Raw genomic sequence first — 20,807 nt, 5'->3', positions numbered from 1 at the left:
GCCTATCAACCCAACAATGCTGCGACCATAACAGGAAGGAAGGTTTCTTTTCCCAATCCTATAGTAGGCCCGGCTTGGGGGGAAAAAAAAAAAAAAAACACTAGTTACATGGCAAATCAAGGGTTTTATCTAAAATTTCGTGAATCTTCAGGAAAAACTACAAGCCTGGACACAAAGCTTCAGGTTAAGAAAAAAAAAAGCTGAAGCTGCTCAGGATGACAGAAACTTACAAACTATGAACACTTGTGTTTAGAAAATTTTCCATAATACTGGGCATAGACACGCTCCAACTAGAGAAGAAATAGAAATTAACTGATATATAATTTGAAATTTAAATAAATTCCACTGGTATGTTTTATGCCAAAAACTTCTCTACAGTCCATTCTAACAAACATAAAATGTACTGTTAAACAGTAATAGAAGCTGTTCAAAAAATCGATCCACATGCTCCTGTGAACTCAGGCAGATAGGCTTCTATGTATCCTGAATGTGGAGCTGAGAAATGCCTGCTTTCTCCCTAGTCTATCTTCCTCTAAAAATAAGAATGAAATATAAAATTCCTGCAGGTAATACCTAATACTTCAGAGCTGTGCTGTCCAGTGCAGTAGTCACTATTTACTATCCACATGTGGATACTGAGCAATGAAATGTGTCCAGCCCACACTAAGATGTGTACAAGTGTAAACTACACACTGAATATCAAGTTTAGTATCAAAAGAGTGTAAAGCATCTCATTAATAATTCTTTACATAGAATACATACTAAAAGGATATGATTGGGTTAAATTAAATATATTATTAATTTCACCTGTTTCTTTTTACCCTTTAAAAAATATGGCTAGTAGAAAATTAAAAATTACATATGTGCTTCAAATTATATTTCTCTTGGATAGTGCTGCTTACCAAGTATTGTACGAATTACTTATATACGTAACTCCATTTAATTGTAACCTCACCCTCTACCAGACAGGTACTATTATTATGCCCATTTGCCGATGAACAAACTGAGGCACGGAGAAATTTGCCCAGTCACAAAACTAATAATTTGAAGAGCCAGGATCTGAACCCAGACAATGTGGCTCTGCAGTCTGTCCTTCTGACCACCCTGTTACACTGTCAGTTTATAAAGGTGACCACACCACCGCAAGGAGACTGATGGCAGAATTTTTTTTTAAGGCATTGCTTATTATGTGGCAGACACTGTACTAAAAGCTTTATATGCACCATCCATTTATTTTTTATACTATGACCTAAAAAGTAGATGCTAGAACTGAATTCATTTTATAGGTACGCCAACGGGGACTCTAAACAAAGTGAGAACCCTGGAGGAGGCTACCCGGGGCTCGAACCGCTGCTGCCATTTGTTGGCTGTGTGACCTTGGACGAGTTACTTACCTTTTCTATGCCTTACTTTCTTCACCTATAAAATGTCAATAATATGAGTATTTATTATTAGGGCAGCTATAAGGGTTAAAAGACATCCCTAATATACGTAAAGATGACTCTGCACAGAAACATTAGTTATTATTATGAGTCTTAAATCCAGGTCTGTCTATCTTCAAAATCCATGCTCTTCACTACTACACTGTACTGACTCCCTCAAGGACAAAATGTTTATGAACTTTCTAGAACAAGTCACAAGTCATCTTTTATGGGCATATAGGGAATGACCGGGCATATGGGTTGCTTTATTAGAGCATATGTAAGAAACAAGTCATTCCTCTCAATTCTAATGTACATGAATCACTTCTTTAATACCCACATAGTGAGAAAAAATAGGCTGAATAAATGTACATATGAAGAAAAATTGCAAGTAAAAATAAGAATTTTAAAGAGGAATAACTGTTGCCTGAATAGCTATGTATTTTCATATGTATACATGATAGGAGCAATGTTTCTCTCGAATTTTTTGAAATTGAGTGGAAAATTCAGCTGCAATAGGGTGAGGTTAAAATCAAAGGCCCAGCACTCTGGTCAGCAGCCCAAGGGTCTTAGCACAGCCCCCCTTCACCCCGCCCCCCGCCCACCACATCTGAGGCTGCAGGGCAAGCTCTGTGCTATGAGCCCCGCTCCCCCCTCTTGCCAAGCAGGCCTTACTCGTAGAAAAGACTCGGAATTACTTTAAAGATGTATTTATTCCTGTGGGCACCCTCTGATGTCTTGCCCAACTCCCTGAAATTCTGATCTACCAATGAGATCTTATTTTGATAAAAACAAACACCTATCCCTGCTTGGGTTAAGGAGAGCCTATGCTCTCATGGAGTCATTCTTTTGTGTGGACTTGGTTTTACCAGGGTGTTTCTTCTCAACACCTGAGTTGCAGCTCAGATTTGGAATGGTGAGTGGGAATGAGCAACACATGAGACAATTCTAGGTCTTGAGGGGTTTAAAGGTGGTAGAGAGGCAGAGAGGACAGGGCTTTAGCTAACTCCCACTAACTAGCCATCCTGTGCTTGATAACATGTTTGGAAAACTCGTCCCAACTCCATGAGAATGGCCTGCTGGCCTCTAACAGAAATTATCAAGGAAAGAAGAACTGAAAGGAGAAAGAAAATGACATTGCCTTGTTCGGCAGGTCTTCCTCTTCGCCCTGTCCCTAACGGTCAGACCCCAGTGCTGACTCTTGTCAGATACCAGATTTACTGCCTACAGAGCAAGGCAGCTCTGTACGTGATTGAGTTTCCTTAAGTAGAGGGAACTCAGGGTTTTCTTTATATTTATGTGATTTGTCCTCATTTGTTTTGTGATTGGGAGAGAAATGGGTTAAGAACTAGCACATTAGAAATTTTGCATAAATAACCCAGTCACCTGTTATATTTGTCAGAAAAAAGAAAGAAAAGAGCACCTGTCATATTTGTCAGAAAAAAAGAAAAGAAAAATGAAGAAAAGAGAAAGGAAGGGAAGAGAAGAGAGAGGGAGAGAAACAGAAGGCAGGAAGCCTTGGTATCTCAGAAAGTACACAATGAAGGGAAAGCTGTCGCCTCTAAGGTGAAGCACAGATACCTGGGGAACACTCAAAGATAAGTCCAAGAAGAGCCATAGGCTGTGTGAACTGTGACCAAGAACATATGAAATCATTAACTAAATATAAAAATATAAGTGAAAATGCCAACTATAGTAAATGATGTAAAAATGCATTTCCTTTTCCTAATTCTATTTTCAAAAAAAGTTAAGGGTGTATCAAAATAAGAGTAATTGACTCTAAAAATGGATCAATCTGTATTTAATCATCTAATACAAAAATCTCGTTTGTGTTTAGAACCTTTAAGGGAAGGGGGAAATCAGCTGTGGTGGGCAGAAAGGACATGAGAGCATCCCAGCTCTCTGCAGCTTATTGACTAAGCCCTGTGTATTACAATATACTATAATATTATCAGTAAATAAGGTTAAAAGTGATACAGAATAACTGTTTCTCCCCTAAAAAAATCTCTTTGGGCTGAAAAATTACTGAATAATGAGTTTTCTTAATGTAAATACTCATGGATCACAAACATGAAATCATACATATGATAACGAAGTACTATAATTTTTGGCTCTGTTTATCTGAAAATTATTTTATACATAAAATATTTTAAAAGTACTTTTCTTCATAAGTTGCATTTTTAAAAAACAAGCATTTAACAACTTTTCTAGACTTACAGGACAGTAGACAAATCCATCACTTTTTTCATCAATGAAAATTAATCTGGTCCCATTTGGGTCAGGAAAAATCTTCTTCACACTGACAGGATGTCGATAATCATTAACGAACTGCCAGTCTTCAATGTAGAAATACTTAATGACACCAGTCTAAAAAAAATCCACATAGAAATATAAAAGGTTGTCAAAAAAATACTGACTTTCAGGATTTATGTTAAACATACTTCCTAATTTGAGAAAAAAAAAAGTCATGTTTTTGATGAAGAGTCTAAGAATAATATTTATCATATGTGCAAGGTAGAGACCCAAGGAAATAAGTAAAATAAGAATGTACATGTGATTCAACAGCCTATAAATTCTAATATTCTTCCTGATATTAAAGCCTAATTGATTTTCAGATTTTCCAATTGCAAGAAATATCCTTATTGCTTAACAACTTTTAAATCATGTTATTTTAAATAGTTTTACTATTAATAGACAAATTCTAAAATTAATTTAAGTTAAAAAGAAACAAAAAATGCACACGATACAATTGTATTTCTACATGTTAGCAATGAATATGTAGATATCAAAATTTAAAAATATAATACCATTTACAATCATTGAAAAAATGAAATACTTAGATGTAAATTTAACAAAACATGCACGGGGCTTACATGCTGAAAACTACAAAACATTGATGAAAGAATCAAAGAGCTAAATAAATGAAAAGGTATACTGTGTTCATATATTGACCATTAACAGTAAACATGTTAATTCTCTCCCAACTGATACATAGGTTTAATATAATCACAGTAAAAATTCCAAGATCTTTTGTTGAAACAAAAAAAGATTATTCTAAAATTTATATGGAATGGCAAAAGAACTAAAATAGCTAAAACAATTTTGAAAAAAAAAGTGGGAAAATTAGTCTTTTCAATTTCAAGACTGTTTTTAGCTACAGTAATCAAGAGTATATTATTGCTGAAAGGACAGACACATAGATCATTGGAACATAAAAGCTAGAAAAGACCCACACAGATATGTCTAATTCATTCTTTTTCCTGTTTTTAAGATGCCAGCACTTTTATTTTTTAACAATAACCTATTGAGATATAACTCACATACTACATAATTCGACTACTTAAAATGTACAACTCTTGGATGTTAGTGTATTCAGAGCTGTACACTTGATCACAATCAATTTTAAAACATTTCATCACCTCAAAAAGAAACCCCATTTAGGCAGTACAGCATAGGGAATATAGTTGATAATATTGTAATAACTATATTTGATGTCAGGTGGGTACTAGACTTATCGTGGTGATCACTTAAGTTATATAAATGTCTAATCACAGTTGTATACTTGAAACTAATATAATGTTGTATGTCAACTGCAATTGAAAAACAAAAACCATAAAGCAAAAAAAAACCACATTATTTATTCTCCATTTTTCCCAACCACCCCACCCCAATCTTTCTCTAGAGATTTGCCTATGCTAGACATTTCATATAAATAAAATCATACAATATGTGGTCTTTTGTGACTGCTTTTTTTAATTAACATAATGTTTTTCAAGGTTCATCTATATCGTAATACATATTGGTATATTCTTTTTTATGCCAAATAATATTCCATTGTATAAACATACCATTTGTTGTTTATACATTCATTAGTTGATGAAAATTTGAGTTGTTTCCACTTTGGGCTATTATAATGTTGCTATAAACACTGGTGTACAAGTTTTTCTGTGGACATATATTTTTATCTTTCTTGGGTATATCTAGGAGTGGATATACTGGGTCATATGGTAACTCTATGATTAACCTTTTGAAGAACTGTCAGACTGTTTTCCCAAGCAGCTATACCATTTTACATTCCCACCAGCTGTGTATAAGAGTTCTGATTACTATATCTCCTCATCAACACTTCTTATTATCTGGGTTTTTTATTATAGCCATCGCAATGGATGTGAAGTGTCCATCTACTCCTAGGCATGACAGAGAAATAAAAACTTACATTCACTGAAAAACCTGTACGTGAATGTTTATAGAAGCTTCTTTGTTTGTATCAGCTAAAAAAAAATTTAAAGAGCATCAACTATGGGATAACCTAAAGTGGTGTAATAGTCATATAATTGGAAGATCTGAAATTGGGACCAAAGTAAGGCGGGAAAAATGTTTCAAGAAATAATAACTAAAAATGTTCCAAATTGTATTAAAATCACAAACTCTTGGATTCAAGAAGTTCAACAACCTCACGAACAAGAAACATGAAGAAACCTATATGAAAACACATCACAGTCCAATTGCTCAAAACCAGTGATTAAGATAAAATCTTAAAAGCAGCCAGAGGAAAAAGATACTACACACAATGGAAAAAGATAAGAATGACAGATTTCTTGTCAGAAGTAATGCAAGCAAGAAAATAGTAGACCAATACCTTTAAAATACTGAAATAAAAAAATTGTCGACCTGGAATTCTATGGTTAGCAAAAATACCTTTCAAAAAATGAAGATGAAATAATGTTTTCAGACACAAAACTAAAGAATTCATCACTAGCAGCCCAGCGTTACAAACAATGATAAAGCCTTTTAGCAGAAGGAAAATAATACCAGATAGAGCTATGGATTTACATGATAAAATGATAGCACCAAAAATGGTAACTAGATGGATAAATATAGAAGATATGTTTTATTATTTACATCTCTTTAAAAGATAATTGTTAAACAAACTAAGGCCAATGTAGTAGAGGTTTATAACATCTATAAAAGTAAAATGTATGGCAACAATAGCACTAAGGTTAGGAGGGCAGAAATAGGCATATAATATTCTAATAAATGGACATATACTCTTCACTGTATGTTAATATATTTTATGGTATAATATCACTTGAAGGTAGCCTGTGATAAGTTAAAGATGTGTAATACAAAACTAAACAACCACTAAAACAACAAACAGTTGTAGCTAATAAGTCGGCAAATGAGAGAAAATCAAAATACAAAGTACACAATTCTAAAGAAGGCACAAGAGGGAAAAGGTACAAAGAACTGATGGAACAAACAGAAAACAAATAGCAAGATGATAGTATGCACCTAAACAAAGATAATCTCATTAAAATCAAAAGTCTAAACACTCCCAATTAACAGGTAGATTGCCATATTGTGAGATTCAATTATATGCTACTTAAAAGAAAAATATTTTACATATATAGACACAAACACATTAAAAATAAAAGAATAGAAAAAGATATACCAAGATAAGATTCTAGAAAACTGGATTTGTTATATTAATATCAGATGAACCAGAATTCAGAGCAAAGATTATTACCAGGGATAAGAAGGGTCATTTCCAAATGATAAAGGGCCTAATTTATCAGGAGAATATAATTTTAAATGAGTATGCACCTAATAACAGAGCTTTAATATACGTAAATCAAATAACTGTTAGAATTACAAAGAGGAATACAAATATGCACAATTGTAATCTGAGTTTTTTGATACCCCTTTCCCAATAATTGATGGAACAGGTTAGAAAGAATATAGAAGTCTTGAACATTATCAACCAACTTGATCCAAATTAACATTCTAGAATAGCCCAAGTACCAAAGAATATTTACCAAGAAAGATCATATGCTATACTATAAAATGTCTCAAAAATGAATTCAAGTCATACTACATATGTTCACTGACCATGACAGAATTAAATCAGAAGTCAATAATAGGAAGATCTCTGTAAAACCTCGAATGTTTGGAAACTAAACACCAGACTTCCAAATAATCCATAAGCTTAAGAAAAAATTAAAAGGGAAATTATACAGTACTTTAAAATGAATAAAAATGGAAATACAACACGTAAGAATTTGTGCAATGCTGCTAAGGCAGTATTTAGGGGGACATTTCTAGGCGTAAGGGAATATACTAGAAAAAATGGTCTCAACTCATTGAACTTAGTTTCCATCTTAAGAAACTAGGGGGAAAAAAAACTAAAGCAAAAATTAGCAAGGGACAGGAAATAAAGGTCAGAGCAGAAATTAATGAAATAGAAAACAAAAATAGAGAAAAATCGATGAAACAAAAAAGCTGGTTCTTGGAAATAAATTAACAAAATTGATAAAACTTCTAGGTAGGCCAATCAGGAAAAAAGACAAAAAGCAAATTAGGAATAAGATATTAGACATTACCAGAGTCTACAAATATTAAAGAATAATAAAGAATATTATGAATAATTTTATGCCTATATATTTGATAACTTAGATGAATGGACAAATTTCTTGAAAGACAAACTACCAAAACTTGCTCATGAAAAAACAGATAATCTGAATAGCCTGATACTTATTACAGCAATTAAATTTGTTTAAAAATTTCCATAATGAAAACTCCAGGCTCAGATGGCTTTGTAGGAGAACTGCTCCACCACGGCACCCTTGCTACCCTGCAGTCTCCACAGAGGCCACAGAACCAAGGCTCGATTGGAGCCTTGTTTTGGTAGAATGCTCTGTTATATTCCCAGACACATGGGAACACAGACAGTGATGAAATGCTGTCACATTCGTTTCTCACCCATGATCTTATAGAAGGCTTCAGATGAGGCAGTTCCTCAACTACTTCCGTCCTACCAATAGTGAGACTGTCCAATTTGCCTTCTTTAGGGTATACCTGCAGAGTAGTAAGAGTTGGGTCTTCCACAATAGAGTGACCTCTCACCCAGAGGAGCAGCTGGCCCCTCCAGTTTAGTGCCATTCTGTGGGGCTAAGAATGTGGGTGCTACTATCATGCTGATCTTGCCTTTGCCATCTACATCCATCTGGGTTTGTTTTCTACTTACTGGCCGAACCAATGGAAGTGCAGGAAGTCAGCCTGCCAGTCACCACTAAACTAACCGCTGCTTATGAACTGCTAGACCACTTGATAAGCTTCACTGGTGAATTCTAGCAAACATTTAAGAGAAAAAAAAATACTAATTATAATGAACTCTTCCATAAAATTAAAGATGATTAAGTCATTCTATGAGGCCAGCATCACCCTGATGCCAAAGCCAGAAAAAGATATTATAAGAAAAAAAATTATATAGTAGATCAATGTCCCTCATAAACATATGTGCAAAGATTATAATCAAAATTTAAGCTAATGAATTCAACAATATATAAAAAGGAGAATACATGTGATCAAGCGGTATTTATCCCAGGAATACAGGGTTGGCTAAATATGTGAAAGTTAATCAATTAATTCACAAATCATAAACAAACTAACGAAAAGAGACCTATGTGATTATTTCAATAGATGGAGAAAAAGCATTTGATAAAATCCAATATCCATAAAGACTCTCAGCAAACCAGAAATAGAACTTCCTCAACCAGATACCAGGAATTTGTAAAAAACCTACAGCTAACAGCACACTTAATGGTCGAGAACAAGACAAAGATATCCAGTCTCACCACTCCTGTTAACAAGGTATTGGAATAAAAGGCAACTAGGAAAGGAATAAGTAAAGCTATCTTTTTTCACATGTGAATGATCATCTATATAGAACATTCAATGGAACCTACAAAAAACTACTAAAACTATTGAGTTTTAGCCAGGTTACTGTATACAAGATTAATATTTTTAAAAAGTCAGTTATATTTCTCTATGCTAGAATGAATAACCAGATATTAAAATAAAGAAACAATACCATGCACAATAGTATCAAAAATATGAAATACTTAGGTATAAATCTGAAATAAGATGTAAAAGACCTGTACACAGAAAACTCCAGAACATTGCTAAGAGCAATTGATCTGTAAGTTCGACAAGATCCCAATAAAAATCTCAGCAAGCTTTTTGTAAAATTCATATAGGAACATAAAGGACTGAGAAAAGCCAAAACACCTTTGTGATATTGGTGTAAAGACAGACAAATAAGTCAATGGAATAAACCAATATTTATGGACAATTGATTTTTGACAAAAGTACAAAAGCAAATTCAGTGGAGGAAAGACAGTCTTTTCAACAAATGGTGCTGGAACGATTGGCTAACTAGGTGCAAAAAATGAACTTTGATCCATACCTCAAAGTATAAACAAAAATTAGCTAAAAATGAATCACAGACTTAAATGTAAAATATAAAATGTTAAAGTTGCTAGAAGAAAAGATGGGAGAAAAACTTTGTGATCTTGGCTTAGGCAAAGATTTCGTAGATATATCACCAAAAGCACAACCTATAAAAGAATACATTGATAAACTGGATTTCATCAAAATAAAAAAGTTTCTCTCTGAAAAATACTGTTAAGAGAATGAAAAGACAATTCACGCACTGGGAGAAAATACTTGCAGAGCATACATCTGATAAAAGACTTGAATACAGAATATATAAAGAGCTCTGAAAACTCAGTAATAAGAAAACAAACAGCCCAATTAAGAAATTATCAAAAGTTGAACAGACATTTCACCAAAGATGTACAGACAGCAAATAAGCATATGAAAAGATGCTCTATACATCACTAGTCCATTAATGAATGCCAATTAAAATCATGAGATATCACTACACACTTATTAGAGTGGCTAAAATTAAAAAAGATTAACCATATCAAGTGTTTGTGAAGATGCGAAGGAATTGGAACACATACATTGTTGATGGGGATGTAAAATGGTATAGCCAATTTAGAGAACAGTTTGTGAATTTCTTAAAAAGTTAAACATACATGTCATATGATGCAGTCATTCCACTTCTAGGTATTTATCCAAGAGGAAAAAAAAATCATATGTTCATACTAAGGCTTGAACACAAATCATTATCACGGCTTTATGTGTAAATAGCTCAAACTGGAAACAACGCCAGTATCCACCACAGGTTCATGGATAATGAAATTATAATATATGCATATGATGAAATACTACTCAGCAAGAAAAAGGAATGAATATTGAACAAAACAATATGGATGAATCTCAAAACATACTAAAGCCAGACATGATTCCATTTACATAAAACTCTAGAAAGTTCAAATTCATTTACAGTTACAGAAGGTACTCAGTGGAGAGGGATGGGGAAGAGGAGTCATAAAGGGGCGCAGGTAAAACTTTTTGAGGTGATTAATATGTTCACTATTTTGACTGAGTTCACGGTGTTTCACCAGTGTATACATATGTCAAAACTTAACAAATTATAAACTTTAAACAGAGCAGTTTATTGTAATAAATTATACTTCAATAAAGTTGCTAAAAAAAAAAAGTTATTTTCAGAATCACTCGATGAGATATGTCACAAGAAAAAAATGTTATATCTATGGTGATGGTTGTCAACTAGACTTATTGTTATCATTGCGCAATAAATACAAATATCAATTCATTATGCTGTACAGCTAAAACCAATGTGTAAATAATAACTCAATTTTCAAAAAAGAATGTGAAAGAGGTAAGCGTTATTTTACTTCAAAATGCCATGTGGCATAGTGGAAAAGTAGATTTTCCATCAGGAAATCTTGCTCGTTCAAGTTCCACCTCTGCTACAAACTTACTAACCTTTCGATCTTCAGTGTCCTTATCTCTAAAACTTCCCAGAGGTAAGTGAGATCAGGCTTTATAAACTGTTACATGTCACACAAATTTACCATATCACTCACTACTTTACCTAATACATGAGATCTACCCTACTGGTATATATTAACACAAAGACTGATTATTTTAGGTCAGACTTCAATTTATTAAAGTCTCTCTGATAGCAATAAGCATGCTTTAAAACATGCTTTTTAAACAACAGTTTAATGTGAGAAAATGGAATCTTTGAGACAGTGAATAATTGTTTTTTTAATGTGAAAAAAAACTTTTCTACCAACTCCATGGAATTCTTTAAGAGACTGAACAAAATAATAGATATGACATGCTTTGAAAAATCTTTGAAAATTTTTTACAAATAGAAAATGCTGTCACTGTAACTATGCTTTATGTCCATATGGCTAATATAATATTTAGAGGTATGGTTGTTCGAAAGACCAAAAGATTGAAATGGGATTCTCAATAGTCTATTAATCTTAATATTAAATTCCTACTAAATGTACACAGTAGAGATCTAGAGTTGAATAAGGTATCTTATATTCATCATCAAATCCCTAAAGCAACTAGATAAAGAAAATGAGGCTTGAAGGGGTTAAACAGCAGCTAGCAAGTAAAATAATTGGTATTTGAGCCCAGATTTTCTAGACTCCAAAGTTTACTTTTTGCTATACCCTCAAAATTGCTTATAATCACAAAAGCATTCGATAACTAGTAAATCATGCCACCTATGTGCTCTACATAAGTATGTTTGTACATGTTTATATTGTTATAACTATATATAAAATATATAATGTATGTTTATATTATACATTTATACTTATGTATATATAATAAATATATTACAAAGTATGAATTAGAAATCGCCCTATGTTTTCTATTAAAGAGGACAATACATACATCTGTACCATAGATGAGGAAATCACCAGTTAAGGCATGACATAAAATACGGCACTTATCATCCACTGCTGGGAAGAGTCGAGTCTCACGTTCTTCCTGAGCATCCGAGATTTCACTTTCTATCTAAAACATAAAGAACAACAGTGGCTCATCATTTTGAGTAAACCTGGTCTGCAACATCTAGGAGAAGGTCTTTTACTTAAGTTCAACTAGACATTCAGACCCACCAGCCTACCACAGGCCAGTTTATTCACGAAGGTATCAGGCTGGCCAGCAGAGCAGCATTAGACATCACTCTTCAGTGGGAAGAGTCTGACATCATCCAATAGCTGATCTCTTTGGCTTCCCAGAAGCGAAGACCCAAGAGACAGGTAGGGAGATGTCCTGGTTTAGAAGCCCCACATTCTGGGGCCAATATCTCTTGAATAACTCAAGAGGCATAGTTTCGAGGATCTTTACAAGCAGCAACATGCCCAAATATAGGAGGCAATGCATTCCGGGAAGCACAGATGTATGGTGTTCCCATAGTTCATTTATAATTTCTAGATGCTGTTTACCAACATGGTCATTTTTACCAAACACAATGTTGCAAGTAGCACAGCTGATAAACTACCTGCCAGGTTTCTTGGGAACAGAGCTAGAAGGTTAACTTAACATCTGATGCAGAAGGGTAGAATTTTGTTAACCCTTTACCACATCTGACTTTCTAGCTAGTCTATACATGGTCACTTCCTGACCAGAGTGCTTGATAACAAGACAATAGTCTGTTCATCATTATCGCTTAACTGAGCAGTCCTCCAGGACACCAAAATTATACTTACCAAATGTAACTGGACTTTGCCTTCAAAAAGTGCAGCAGCGTAGTCAGAATGAAGGCAAACGCTGGCCACTGTCCCCAGATACTCCACATCTTTCAATTTTTTAACACCTGTAGCAATTTTTTAAAAAACCAAACAACACATTAAAATATAAATAAAATTACCTTATACAAAGATTTGAAAGTAATTTTAAATGTGTGCTTTTACAAGGGTATATTGAACCTAAAATTTTTATTTTACTTGTTCGAAAGAAAATCTTAGTTGTTATAAATCTGCCTTCGGGAATTCCTGAATGGAATAACGGTTCATATTAAATAAAGTATCAGAAAGTAAAATCACAGGCAAAACAACCAAAAATTAAACCTTAGTGACAATAAGCTTAATGGTGCATGTACTCTATCTGAGGATAATTCTCAGGCTTGCTCTATTCCTCATAGATAGATATGACCTCCAATGGGGGATGATGGGGAATGATAGAGGATGAGGGAGAAAAAGAAAAAAAAAAAAGCAAGGCTCCTTTCAGATGCTAATGGTCATTACTCAAACTCGGAAAGATTAAGTAAGTACCAGACCAAGGAGTGCCTAAGAAAGTCATTGTGCAAAGGCAAATCACACATTCTAATTTTCCACGTGATCCCTTACTAGAAGAATCCTCATTTTCCAGATGAGTAACCCAAGGCTCAAAGGGATAAAAATTTGTCTACTATCATCCAACTAAAAGAGGCAGAAAGGAAACTGAATCCTGAGTCTAATTCTAAAGGTCATACTCTGCCCTCTGTACCAAACTGTCTTTACAACAAAAAATAAAAGCTTTCCAAAACTTCTGCAAATTTTTAGAGGAGTCACAAAACCTTTTAAACTAAGAAAGACATGTCTGAAGAAAAGAGTGAAAAAGACTTTGTCTCTAGAGAAACTTTGAGAGCTTCCCAAATAGATCAGAAATTATACACTAGATAAGAAAACAACAGCCATATTTAGACTTGCCATTCTCTCCAAGGACATAGAACCAGGCTCGATTATTCATTCCCACAGCCAGATGATAAAGTCCTACAGCTACGAAGTTGGGTTCCACGTCTACAGAAACTGTGATCGGCAGTTCCTAAAATAAAGAAAAGTAACAGTTGTACGTCAACTGCTAAAAATGGTTTTGATTTTACTAATAAATAAAATAAAAATAACACCATTTTCATACTCCTTCAATGGGGTTGGTTACGGTGACTTCGAGGAGGGAGGTGAGATATGCAATCTTTGTGCTGCAGGCATCTCCCAGTATGGGAAGCTTGGTCAGGAACACGTGGAGTGAGCCCCTTTGGGTAGACAGTGCCAGCAACTGCCCATCATCTGTCCACGACAAGGTGCCCAACCCTGAAATAATTGACAAAATAAAGGATTATTCAAAAACAAATATACTAATGTAGGCAAACAAGCAAATATTTTCACTTAAGCTATCAGAGGCATAAAAATCTTCAAATGTTTTCTTTCATAGTTTAAATAGTCTTCAGGAAATTCACCATGGATTGGCATATGAACATGAGCACTGATCACCATTCTCAAAGGGAAATTATATAAGAATTTAAATTTTACAATTGAAATTAGGATAAAATCCACTATAAATCTTTAAATCAAAGTGGGCTTATATCCTTCTAGTCAAGGAGGATAATTCAATAAAATTACTAAAATAAGAAGGCTATTTTAGAAAACTATAGTGAAGGATATTAATTTTATTCCTTCTACAATGAATGCAAAGCATACGATAAGCACGTAATTCTCTGTAATTGGAATGATAAAATGTCAATCTGCTTCAGAAAAATCAATACCTTTATTTTCATCATCCAGGTTAATTATAGCATACATGTCTTTTAATTCTGCTAAGTCATGGATTTTAATGCTGAAAAATAAAAATAAAAATTTAAATGAGCTCTAAGTAAAATTGTTTTTGTTCATGAAAAATTATTACACATATTTGTCTATTCATAATTGATATTGAGACCACTTCTAGAAGAATGTAGAAATCTTATCACATATAAGAACTTTACTTTCTCCCTTTTATGTTGAAATTGTCTTATGTATTGCATCTTAATGCAGTGAATACACTATCAGACAATATTATAATCTTTGCTTTCAGTAGCCACATATATGTTAAAGATCAAAATAAAGAATAGCCTGTCATATCTACTCAGCTATTTACCACTTCTGAGCTCTTCCTTCATTCTTGATGTCTCAAATTTCCTTCTGTCATGTGTTCTCTTCTATCTAAAGGACTTCGTTTGGGAATTCTTTCAGAGCAGGTCTGCTAGCAACAAATTCTCTTCATTTTCCTTCATCTGAGAATGTTTTTATTTCCCCTTCATTACAGGATATTTCCACTGGATATAGAATCTCAGTAGACAGTTCTTCTCTTTCAGCACTTTAAGAATGTCATGTGTGACAATTCCTTCTGGCTTCTGTGGTTTATGGTGAGAAATCTACTGTCATTCAAAATGTTCTATGGCAGCTTTCAAGATTTTTTCCTTGTCTTTAGTTTTTAGCGGTTTGTTTATGATGTACCTGGCACTAGACTTCTTCGGATTTATCCTTTTGGGAATTTACTGAACTTCTATAATATATAGATTATGTCTTCTGCCAAATATGAGACATTTCTAGCCATTATTTAACTTTTACAACACAAATGTTAGACCTTTTGGTATTGTTACGCAGGCCTCTGATGCTCTGTTAATTTTTTTCGACCTGTTTTTTTCTGTGTTCAGGTTAGGTATTTCTATTGATCTATCTTCAAGTTCACCGACTCTACTCTGTGATTACCATTCTGCTATTAAATACCTTGCATTAATTATATTTTTCAGTTCTTAATTATATTTTTCAGTTTCAATTTGGTTCTTCTTTATAGGTCATATTTCTTTTCTGAGACACTGTTTCCATTTGTTTTGAGAATACTAACCCTTACCTCTTAAAGCATTTTTATAATAGCTGTTCTCATCATCTTGGCATTGGTTTCTTTTGTCTTTTCCAAAGAAATTTGATATTTTCCTCATTCTTCATATGTCGGTAATTTAGGGTTATAGTCCGGACATTTTGAATATTATGAGAGTCTGCATCTTGTTCCAGCCTCCTGTGGGTTATGGTTTCAATGTCAGTTTTACTTTTGAAGCCTTTGCAGTGGTATTTGGATATGTCCCCACATGGCCCACTTAGTGTCCTGTATAGGACGTGGGCTATGATCTATTTCCTAGTTCAGTTCTCAAAGTCTTTGGCGTGCATTTAGAATGAAATATACATTTGCAGCTCAAAAGTGAACCTGGAAGTTCATAAGTATCTTTAAAGGGTTATTTTCCAGAACTCCTCCCTCTCTGGGAGCTCCCTGGTATTTTCTGGTTTCCTAGGGCTCGCCTTTTTGGTCCTCCAGCTGGAGAGGCTGGAGTTCATAGTCACCTTGCTCCACCTTGTACTTCCCACAACAGCACTTGCACCTGCAGCCAAGTAGTGGGAAGACAGAGAGAAAAATAAATAATGGTGTCTGCCCTGACTTCTCTGCACTTGAGAAGGCCAGCTTGAGAAGGTTATCCTCCATCCACGTTTTAGATGCCTGTGGGTCCTTGCCGCCATTGCTGTTGCTGCCACTGCCATGGTGAGATTGCTTGGTAGCTGGGACATGACAGAACAAAGAAAAAGAAAAAATTGGGGTATTTTCCCACCTTTCTGAGTGTTAGTAGTTCTCTTTCCTGAGACTTGAGCCAGAATTAGAGGGCTTCTCTCAGCTTCTCTGCCTACACTTTGGTGCCTACTTCCAGATTTCAGGCTGCCTTGAGTCTGGAGACTAAAAGACAAATGGAAGACTCAGCGCTGGTTCCGCTGTACTTCACATTCTGGTTTTCTTCATCGGTCTTCTTGCTACTATTTGCCTTTCAGAGTCCTGAAATAGATGTTCCGTGCATTCGGTCCAGGTTTTATGGCTGTATTCTGCGAGAAGGGCAGGGTGGCGTGTGCTTACTCCATGTTACCTGGAACTACCTATTTTAAGATTGATTTTCAAGCATATTGAATTTTAAGTTTTGTATTTAGTATACATTTAGTATTTTAGGTTTTGCCTTGAACGTTAAAGGGAGAAGTAATGGAGTCATTTTCAACTGCAAACATGTTCTAAGAGTACAAGAAAGTATAGTTGATAGATTTATATTAGCTATCAAAGTCATGTTGAAGCTCTTGAATATTCCTTCTATAAGACTTTCCTAGAAATTTGTGAATATACTTACCAGTTATCACCACATGTAGCAGCTTTGTTAAGGGTCTGTGATACCGCAATACTGGTTAGGCTATCTTTATGGTTACGAGCTTCGAATATCTCTTGACCCATCTCTCGAATATAAGTGGAAATGACCGCAATCATTCCACGTGAAAAACCAATCATGATGTAGCCATCGCCATACCTATAGCAACAAAGGCAACAACACAGTAAAAGGGAGGTTAACTATCATTGGCAATATAGTAAATAAGCAAGTATTTTAAAACTAAAAAATTAGGGAATATAATTTCTTAAGGACCTATGTGTCAGACAATATGCTAGGTAGTTTCACATATTAAATCACAGTGTGTAATCCAGAAAATGTTATATATAGAAGTGAAAATGCTACAGGTAAAAGTTAAATATAATTTGTAAAAAAAAATACATGGATATCTTTCTGTAATGAGCTTTTATACATACCAATTATAGCAGACAATACTGCCATAGCGCTGCTGAAATTCCAGAGTGATTGGGCTATCTGGTTCATTCAGATTAAAGAGAAACAAAATTTTCTTGCCAACCACCACACTTATCTGCCAGTAAAGATTAGGAGTGAAATGAATTACTCAGTACTTCATGAAAAGACCAATACGTAAATTTTAATAGCCGAACCTGATTTATGAAAACAATAAGTCAAATTTAGCTATGTTAAATGTTATAATTATTAGTAAGAGAACAATATGACTAACTAAAAAAAATACATTTTACTGATATAGAGTCTGGAAAGAATCCTTTGCTTTATACACATCCAATATTCCCTTTGAAGTATACTAAAATAGCTAGGTAGAATAATTTTTTAAAATTCTCTATACTTCTCATTAGAGTACTGTGCAATATAAGATTGTAAGCCTGACATAGTTCCATCAAAACTGAATTCATATTCAGAATACAGTCTTCCATCCTAAGTGGTCATTCTGATTCTGAGACACCTGGGATTACAGGTCCACACCCAGGTGGATATTCTAGCTTGGCGTTTTATACCATCACTTTTCATTGGTCAATGTGGCTACACTAGCGTTCTTCTGTTACTCACACAAGTCAATACTTAACTATAATTCTTAGTGGAGGATGTAATTGTGTTGGGGAGAGAAAAGAGTAAATTACTTATTTGGGCTTATTAAAGTTGATGAAGATATGCAAAAAGAGAAACACTGATAAATTTTCTTGATTCTAAAATGCTAGTCTACAGCCATGCCACACTGAACAAGCCTGGTCCCATCTAAGCAGGGTCAGGGCTGCAACTCAGGGTTGCCTTGCTTAAAAAAATAAGTAAAATAAAAATAAAATAAAATGCTATCAATTATAAGTTATTACCAATTTAATAATAGCTTTTTAACAAATAGAAACACTACTTCATTTAAATATATGCATATCGATTGTAAAAATTATCTAAATTTCCGAATGTTAAAATGTGGCAGGAAAAATGTATCTCAAGTATTTAAAAATATAAAAACTACAATTTCCAGAGCTCTTATCACAACTGCTAAAGTAAAAATTTAAAAATCATATAGAAATCAATAATTCTGTTTATAAATGTACCCCTGACTCTTTTTGCTACCATAAGAATGAGAAGAGCAACGAAACTCTAACAGATAGATGTCCTCATTTGCTGTGATACCAAGTAGCCAGCAGCAGAAAAACAACTTTTAGGCCTGAAGGACTGGGGCCTATATTGATTTAATAAGTGACAGACCATAATTTATTCATCACTACAGATTCTGAGCTACCTAGAAAGAAAACAGTATATTCTACAAAATTATCAGAATAATTTGGGCATGAATTTGATTTAGAATTCTTACTGTGCTTTCAGCAGTAGAGGTTCGGTCATCGGTCTTTATCATGGAAAACTGCATGTTGCTAGGCTCTGATCTCACTGATGTCTGCAGGGATAAAAATATTATCACTATGAATAAATGCAACACTCAAATTTACCCTGAATATTAACGAAACAGGTACCTTGCTTTCATTTCTGTTATATGTTGAACTAACAACCTGAAATTCCCACTTCTACAAACATTTAGAAATCCTAAAAGAAACAGAACACATAACTCATTAAAGTTATAGCTAAGCTTGAAAGAAGAAAAATGTCCAGGGACCATAAGCATAGATCAAAGCGAAATCAAAGTGTGCGTAGAAACTGATGCTGCAGCTATCCGGAGCAGCTGGTAAAAGGGGACAATAAGAAAGCCTATTTGACTTTGGGTAAGGAAAAAACTAAAGAAAATTTCTTTTCAATTTAAAGAATTTCCCTCCTATAGTCTGAGGTTCATATTTATACTTTGAGTGACAAACTGCTCCACTATTAGACAAAGATAAATCCAAAGCCTCTTTCGAAGCTGCAAAAAAGTTCCATGGATAAGCCTTGCTGAATATGAGCTCACAATTCAAAATGAGAAAACTCCCAAAGAAACAGTTCATCAAGAGCAAGAGTTAGCAGATCTAAAAATAATAGAACTATCAGAGAGAGAGAGATCATAAAACAAACACTTTACAAATGACTAAAGACATAAAAGAACTCATACGTATAAGAAAATACTATTTTTTAAAAAAAGATTTTTAAAAGTACAAAGTATTTCTAAAAATAAAAAGTGGAGTCATCATAAAAAAAAAAAACACAGTGGGATAGACATAAGATCAGATAAATTTGAAGAAAAAACAAGTGAACTGATTTGATAAAATGATCCAGAAAGTTACAATGAATGACAAAAAAAATAAAATCTATGAAGGAGAGATTAAGAGACATGAGAAGGTCCAACAAATGTCCATCAGATGCTCCAAAAGGACAAATAGAAAGGGCTAGAGGTAATATTCAAAGACATAATGACAGAATTTTCCAGAATTGATGAAAGACAGAAATCTTCAGATTCAGAAAGCAAGACTAGTCCTCGGCAGAATAAACAAAAATAAATCTACACAAATAACACTGAAATCAGAGTCGAAAGTCAAAGTTATTCAGAGACAACACCAAATAAAGCAATACTTTTAATGTATGTTTTGCTTACCAGATAGTAACTTAAGTAGTTGTCTAATTCTGGACACAGACTTCTGACCAATCAGAAATAAGAAATTGTCATCTTGCATGTAAATAATGGCTAAATGGTAGTGACTTCTTGGGATGTTATGTGGAAAAATATTGTGAGGCCACGTGTTGATTCAGAGGAGGAAAAAAATACCAATGTCTACTGATGATGTCTAACATGGATACCAGGGTGCGGAGCTAAAGCATTTGTGCTGTGTATCTACCATTATAATTCTAAAAGGCACCATAATAGAATGATCAAAATTATAAAGTTTCCAAAAAACCTTTTTACACTAATCCCAGATTCATCTTCCTTACGAACCACTTTAATCACACTATGGTTCTGCTCAACATGGCTGAGTCACTTACTTTGGCCTAACTTGCAAAACTTTCCAGATACAGGATCCAACTTTCTCCTTCAGTCTATTTCCTATAAATGCTCAATCAAAGCTCACTCCTTCAGCAAATTCAAACTTGAACAAGCCATAAACAAGCTGTAATAAGTTATTCCACTTACTTTTTACTTTATGCTGTTTGCTTGGTTGAAAGTCACAGACCAGACTACGAAATGTTTTATGGTATCCACTAAAACAAATGTGTGCAGGGCACATGGTCACCTAGGTGGACTGAATTTTCAGATTCCC

General features: G+C 34.1%; 1 protein-coding gene across 3 annotated transcripts in view; it reads right to left on the bottom strand.

Annotated features, from left to right (window-relative positions):
• WDR19 (WD repeat domain 19) overlaps positions 1 to 20,807 on the bottom strand; it is a 68,309-nt gene that overhangs the window by 33,971 nt on the left and 13,531 nt on the right. For all 3 annotated transcript variants that reach the window (XM_036227617.1, XM_036227618.1, XM_036227619.1), the window contains 9 exons: positions 18,944 to 19,024; positions 17,565 to 17,677; positions 17,116 to 17,289; positions 14,683 to 14,753; positions 14,058 to 14,230; positions 13,850 to 13,964; positions 12,869 to 12,975; positions 12,048 to 12,170; positions 3,639 to 3,788 (listed from right to left, as the gene is read on the bottom strand). In XM_036227617.1, coding sequence (XP_036083510.1) covers positions 3,639 to 3,788; positions 12,048 to 12,170; positions 12,869 to 12,975; positions 13,850 to 13,964; positions 14,058 to 14,230; positions 14,683 to 14,753; positions 17,116 to 17,289; positions 17,565 to 17,677; positions 18,944 to 19,024 — 1,107 coding nt within the window. The remainder of the gene's footprint in view (positions 1 to 3,638; positions 3,789 to 12,047; positions 12,171 to 12,868; positions 12,976 to 13,849; positions 13,965 to 14,057; positions 14,231 to 14,682; positions 14,754 to 17,115; positions 17,290 to 17,564; positions 17,678 to 18,943; positions 19,025 to 20,807) is intronic.

The sequence above is a fragment of the Rousettus aegyptiacus genome, unplaced genomic scaffold (assembly GCF_014176215.1).
Source record: "Rousettus aegyptiacus isolate mRouAeg1 unplaced genomic scaffold, mRouAeg1.p scaffold_m13_p_10, whole genome shotgun sequence".
NCBI classification, from domain to species: Eukaryota; Metazoa; Chordata; class Mammalia; order Chiroptera; family Pteropodidae; genus Rousettus; species Rousettus aegyptiacus.
Note: the sequence above shows the minus strand (reverse complement) of the source record. Positions and strands in the feature narration are given on the sequence as shown.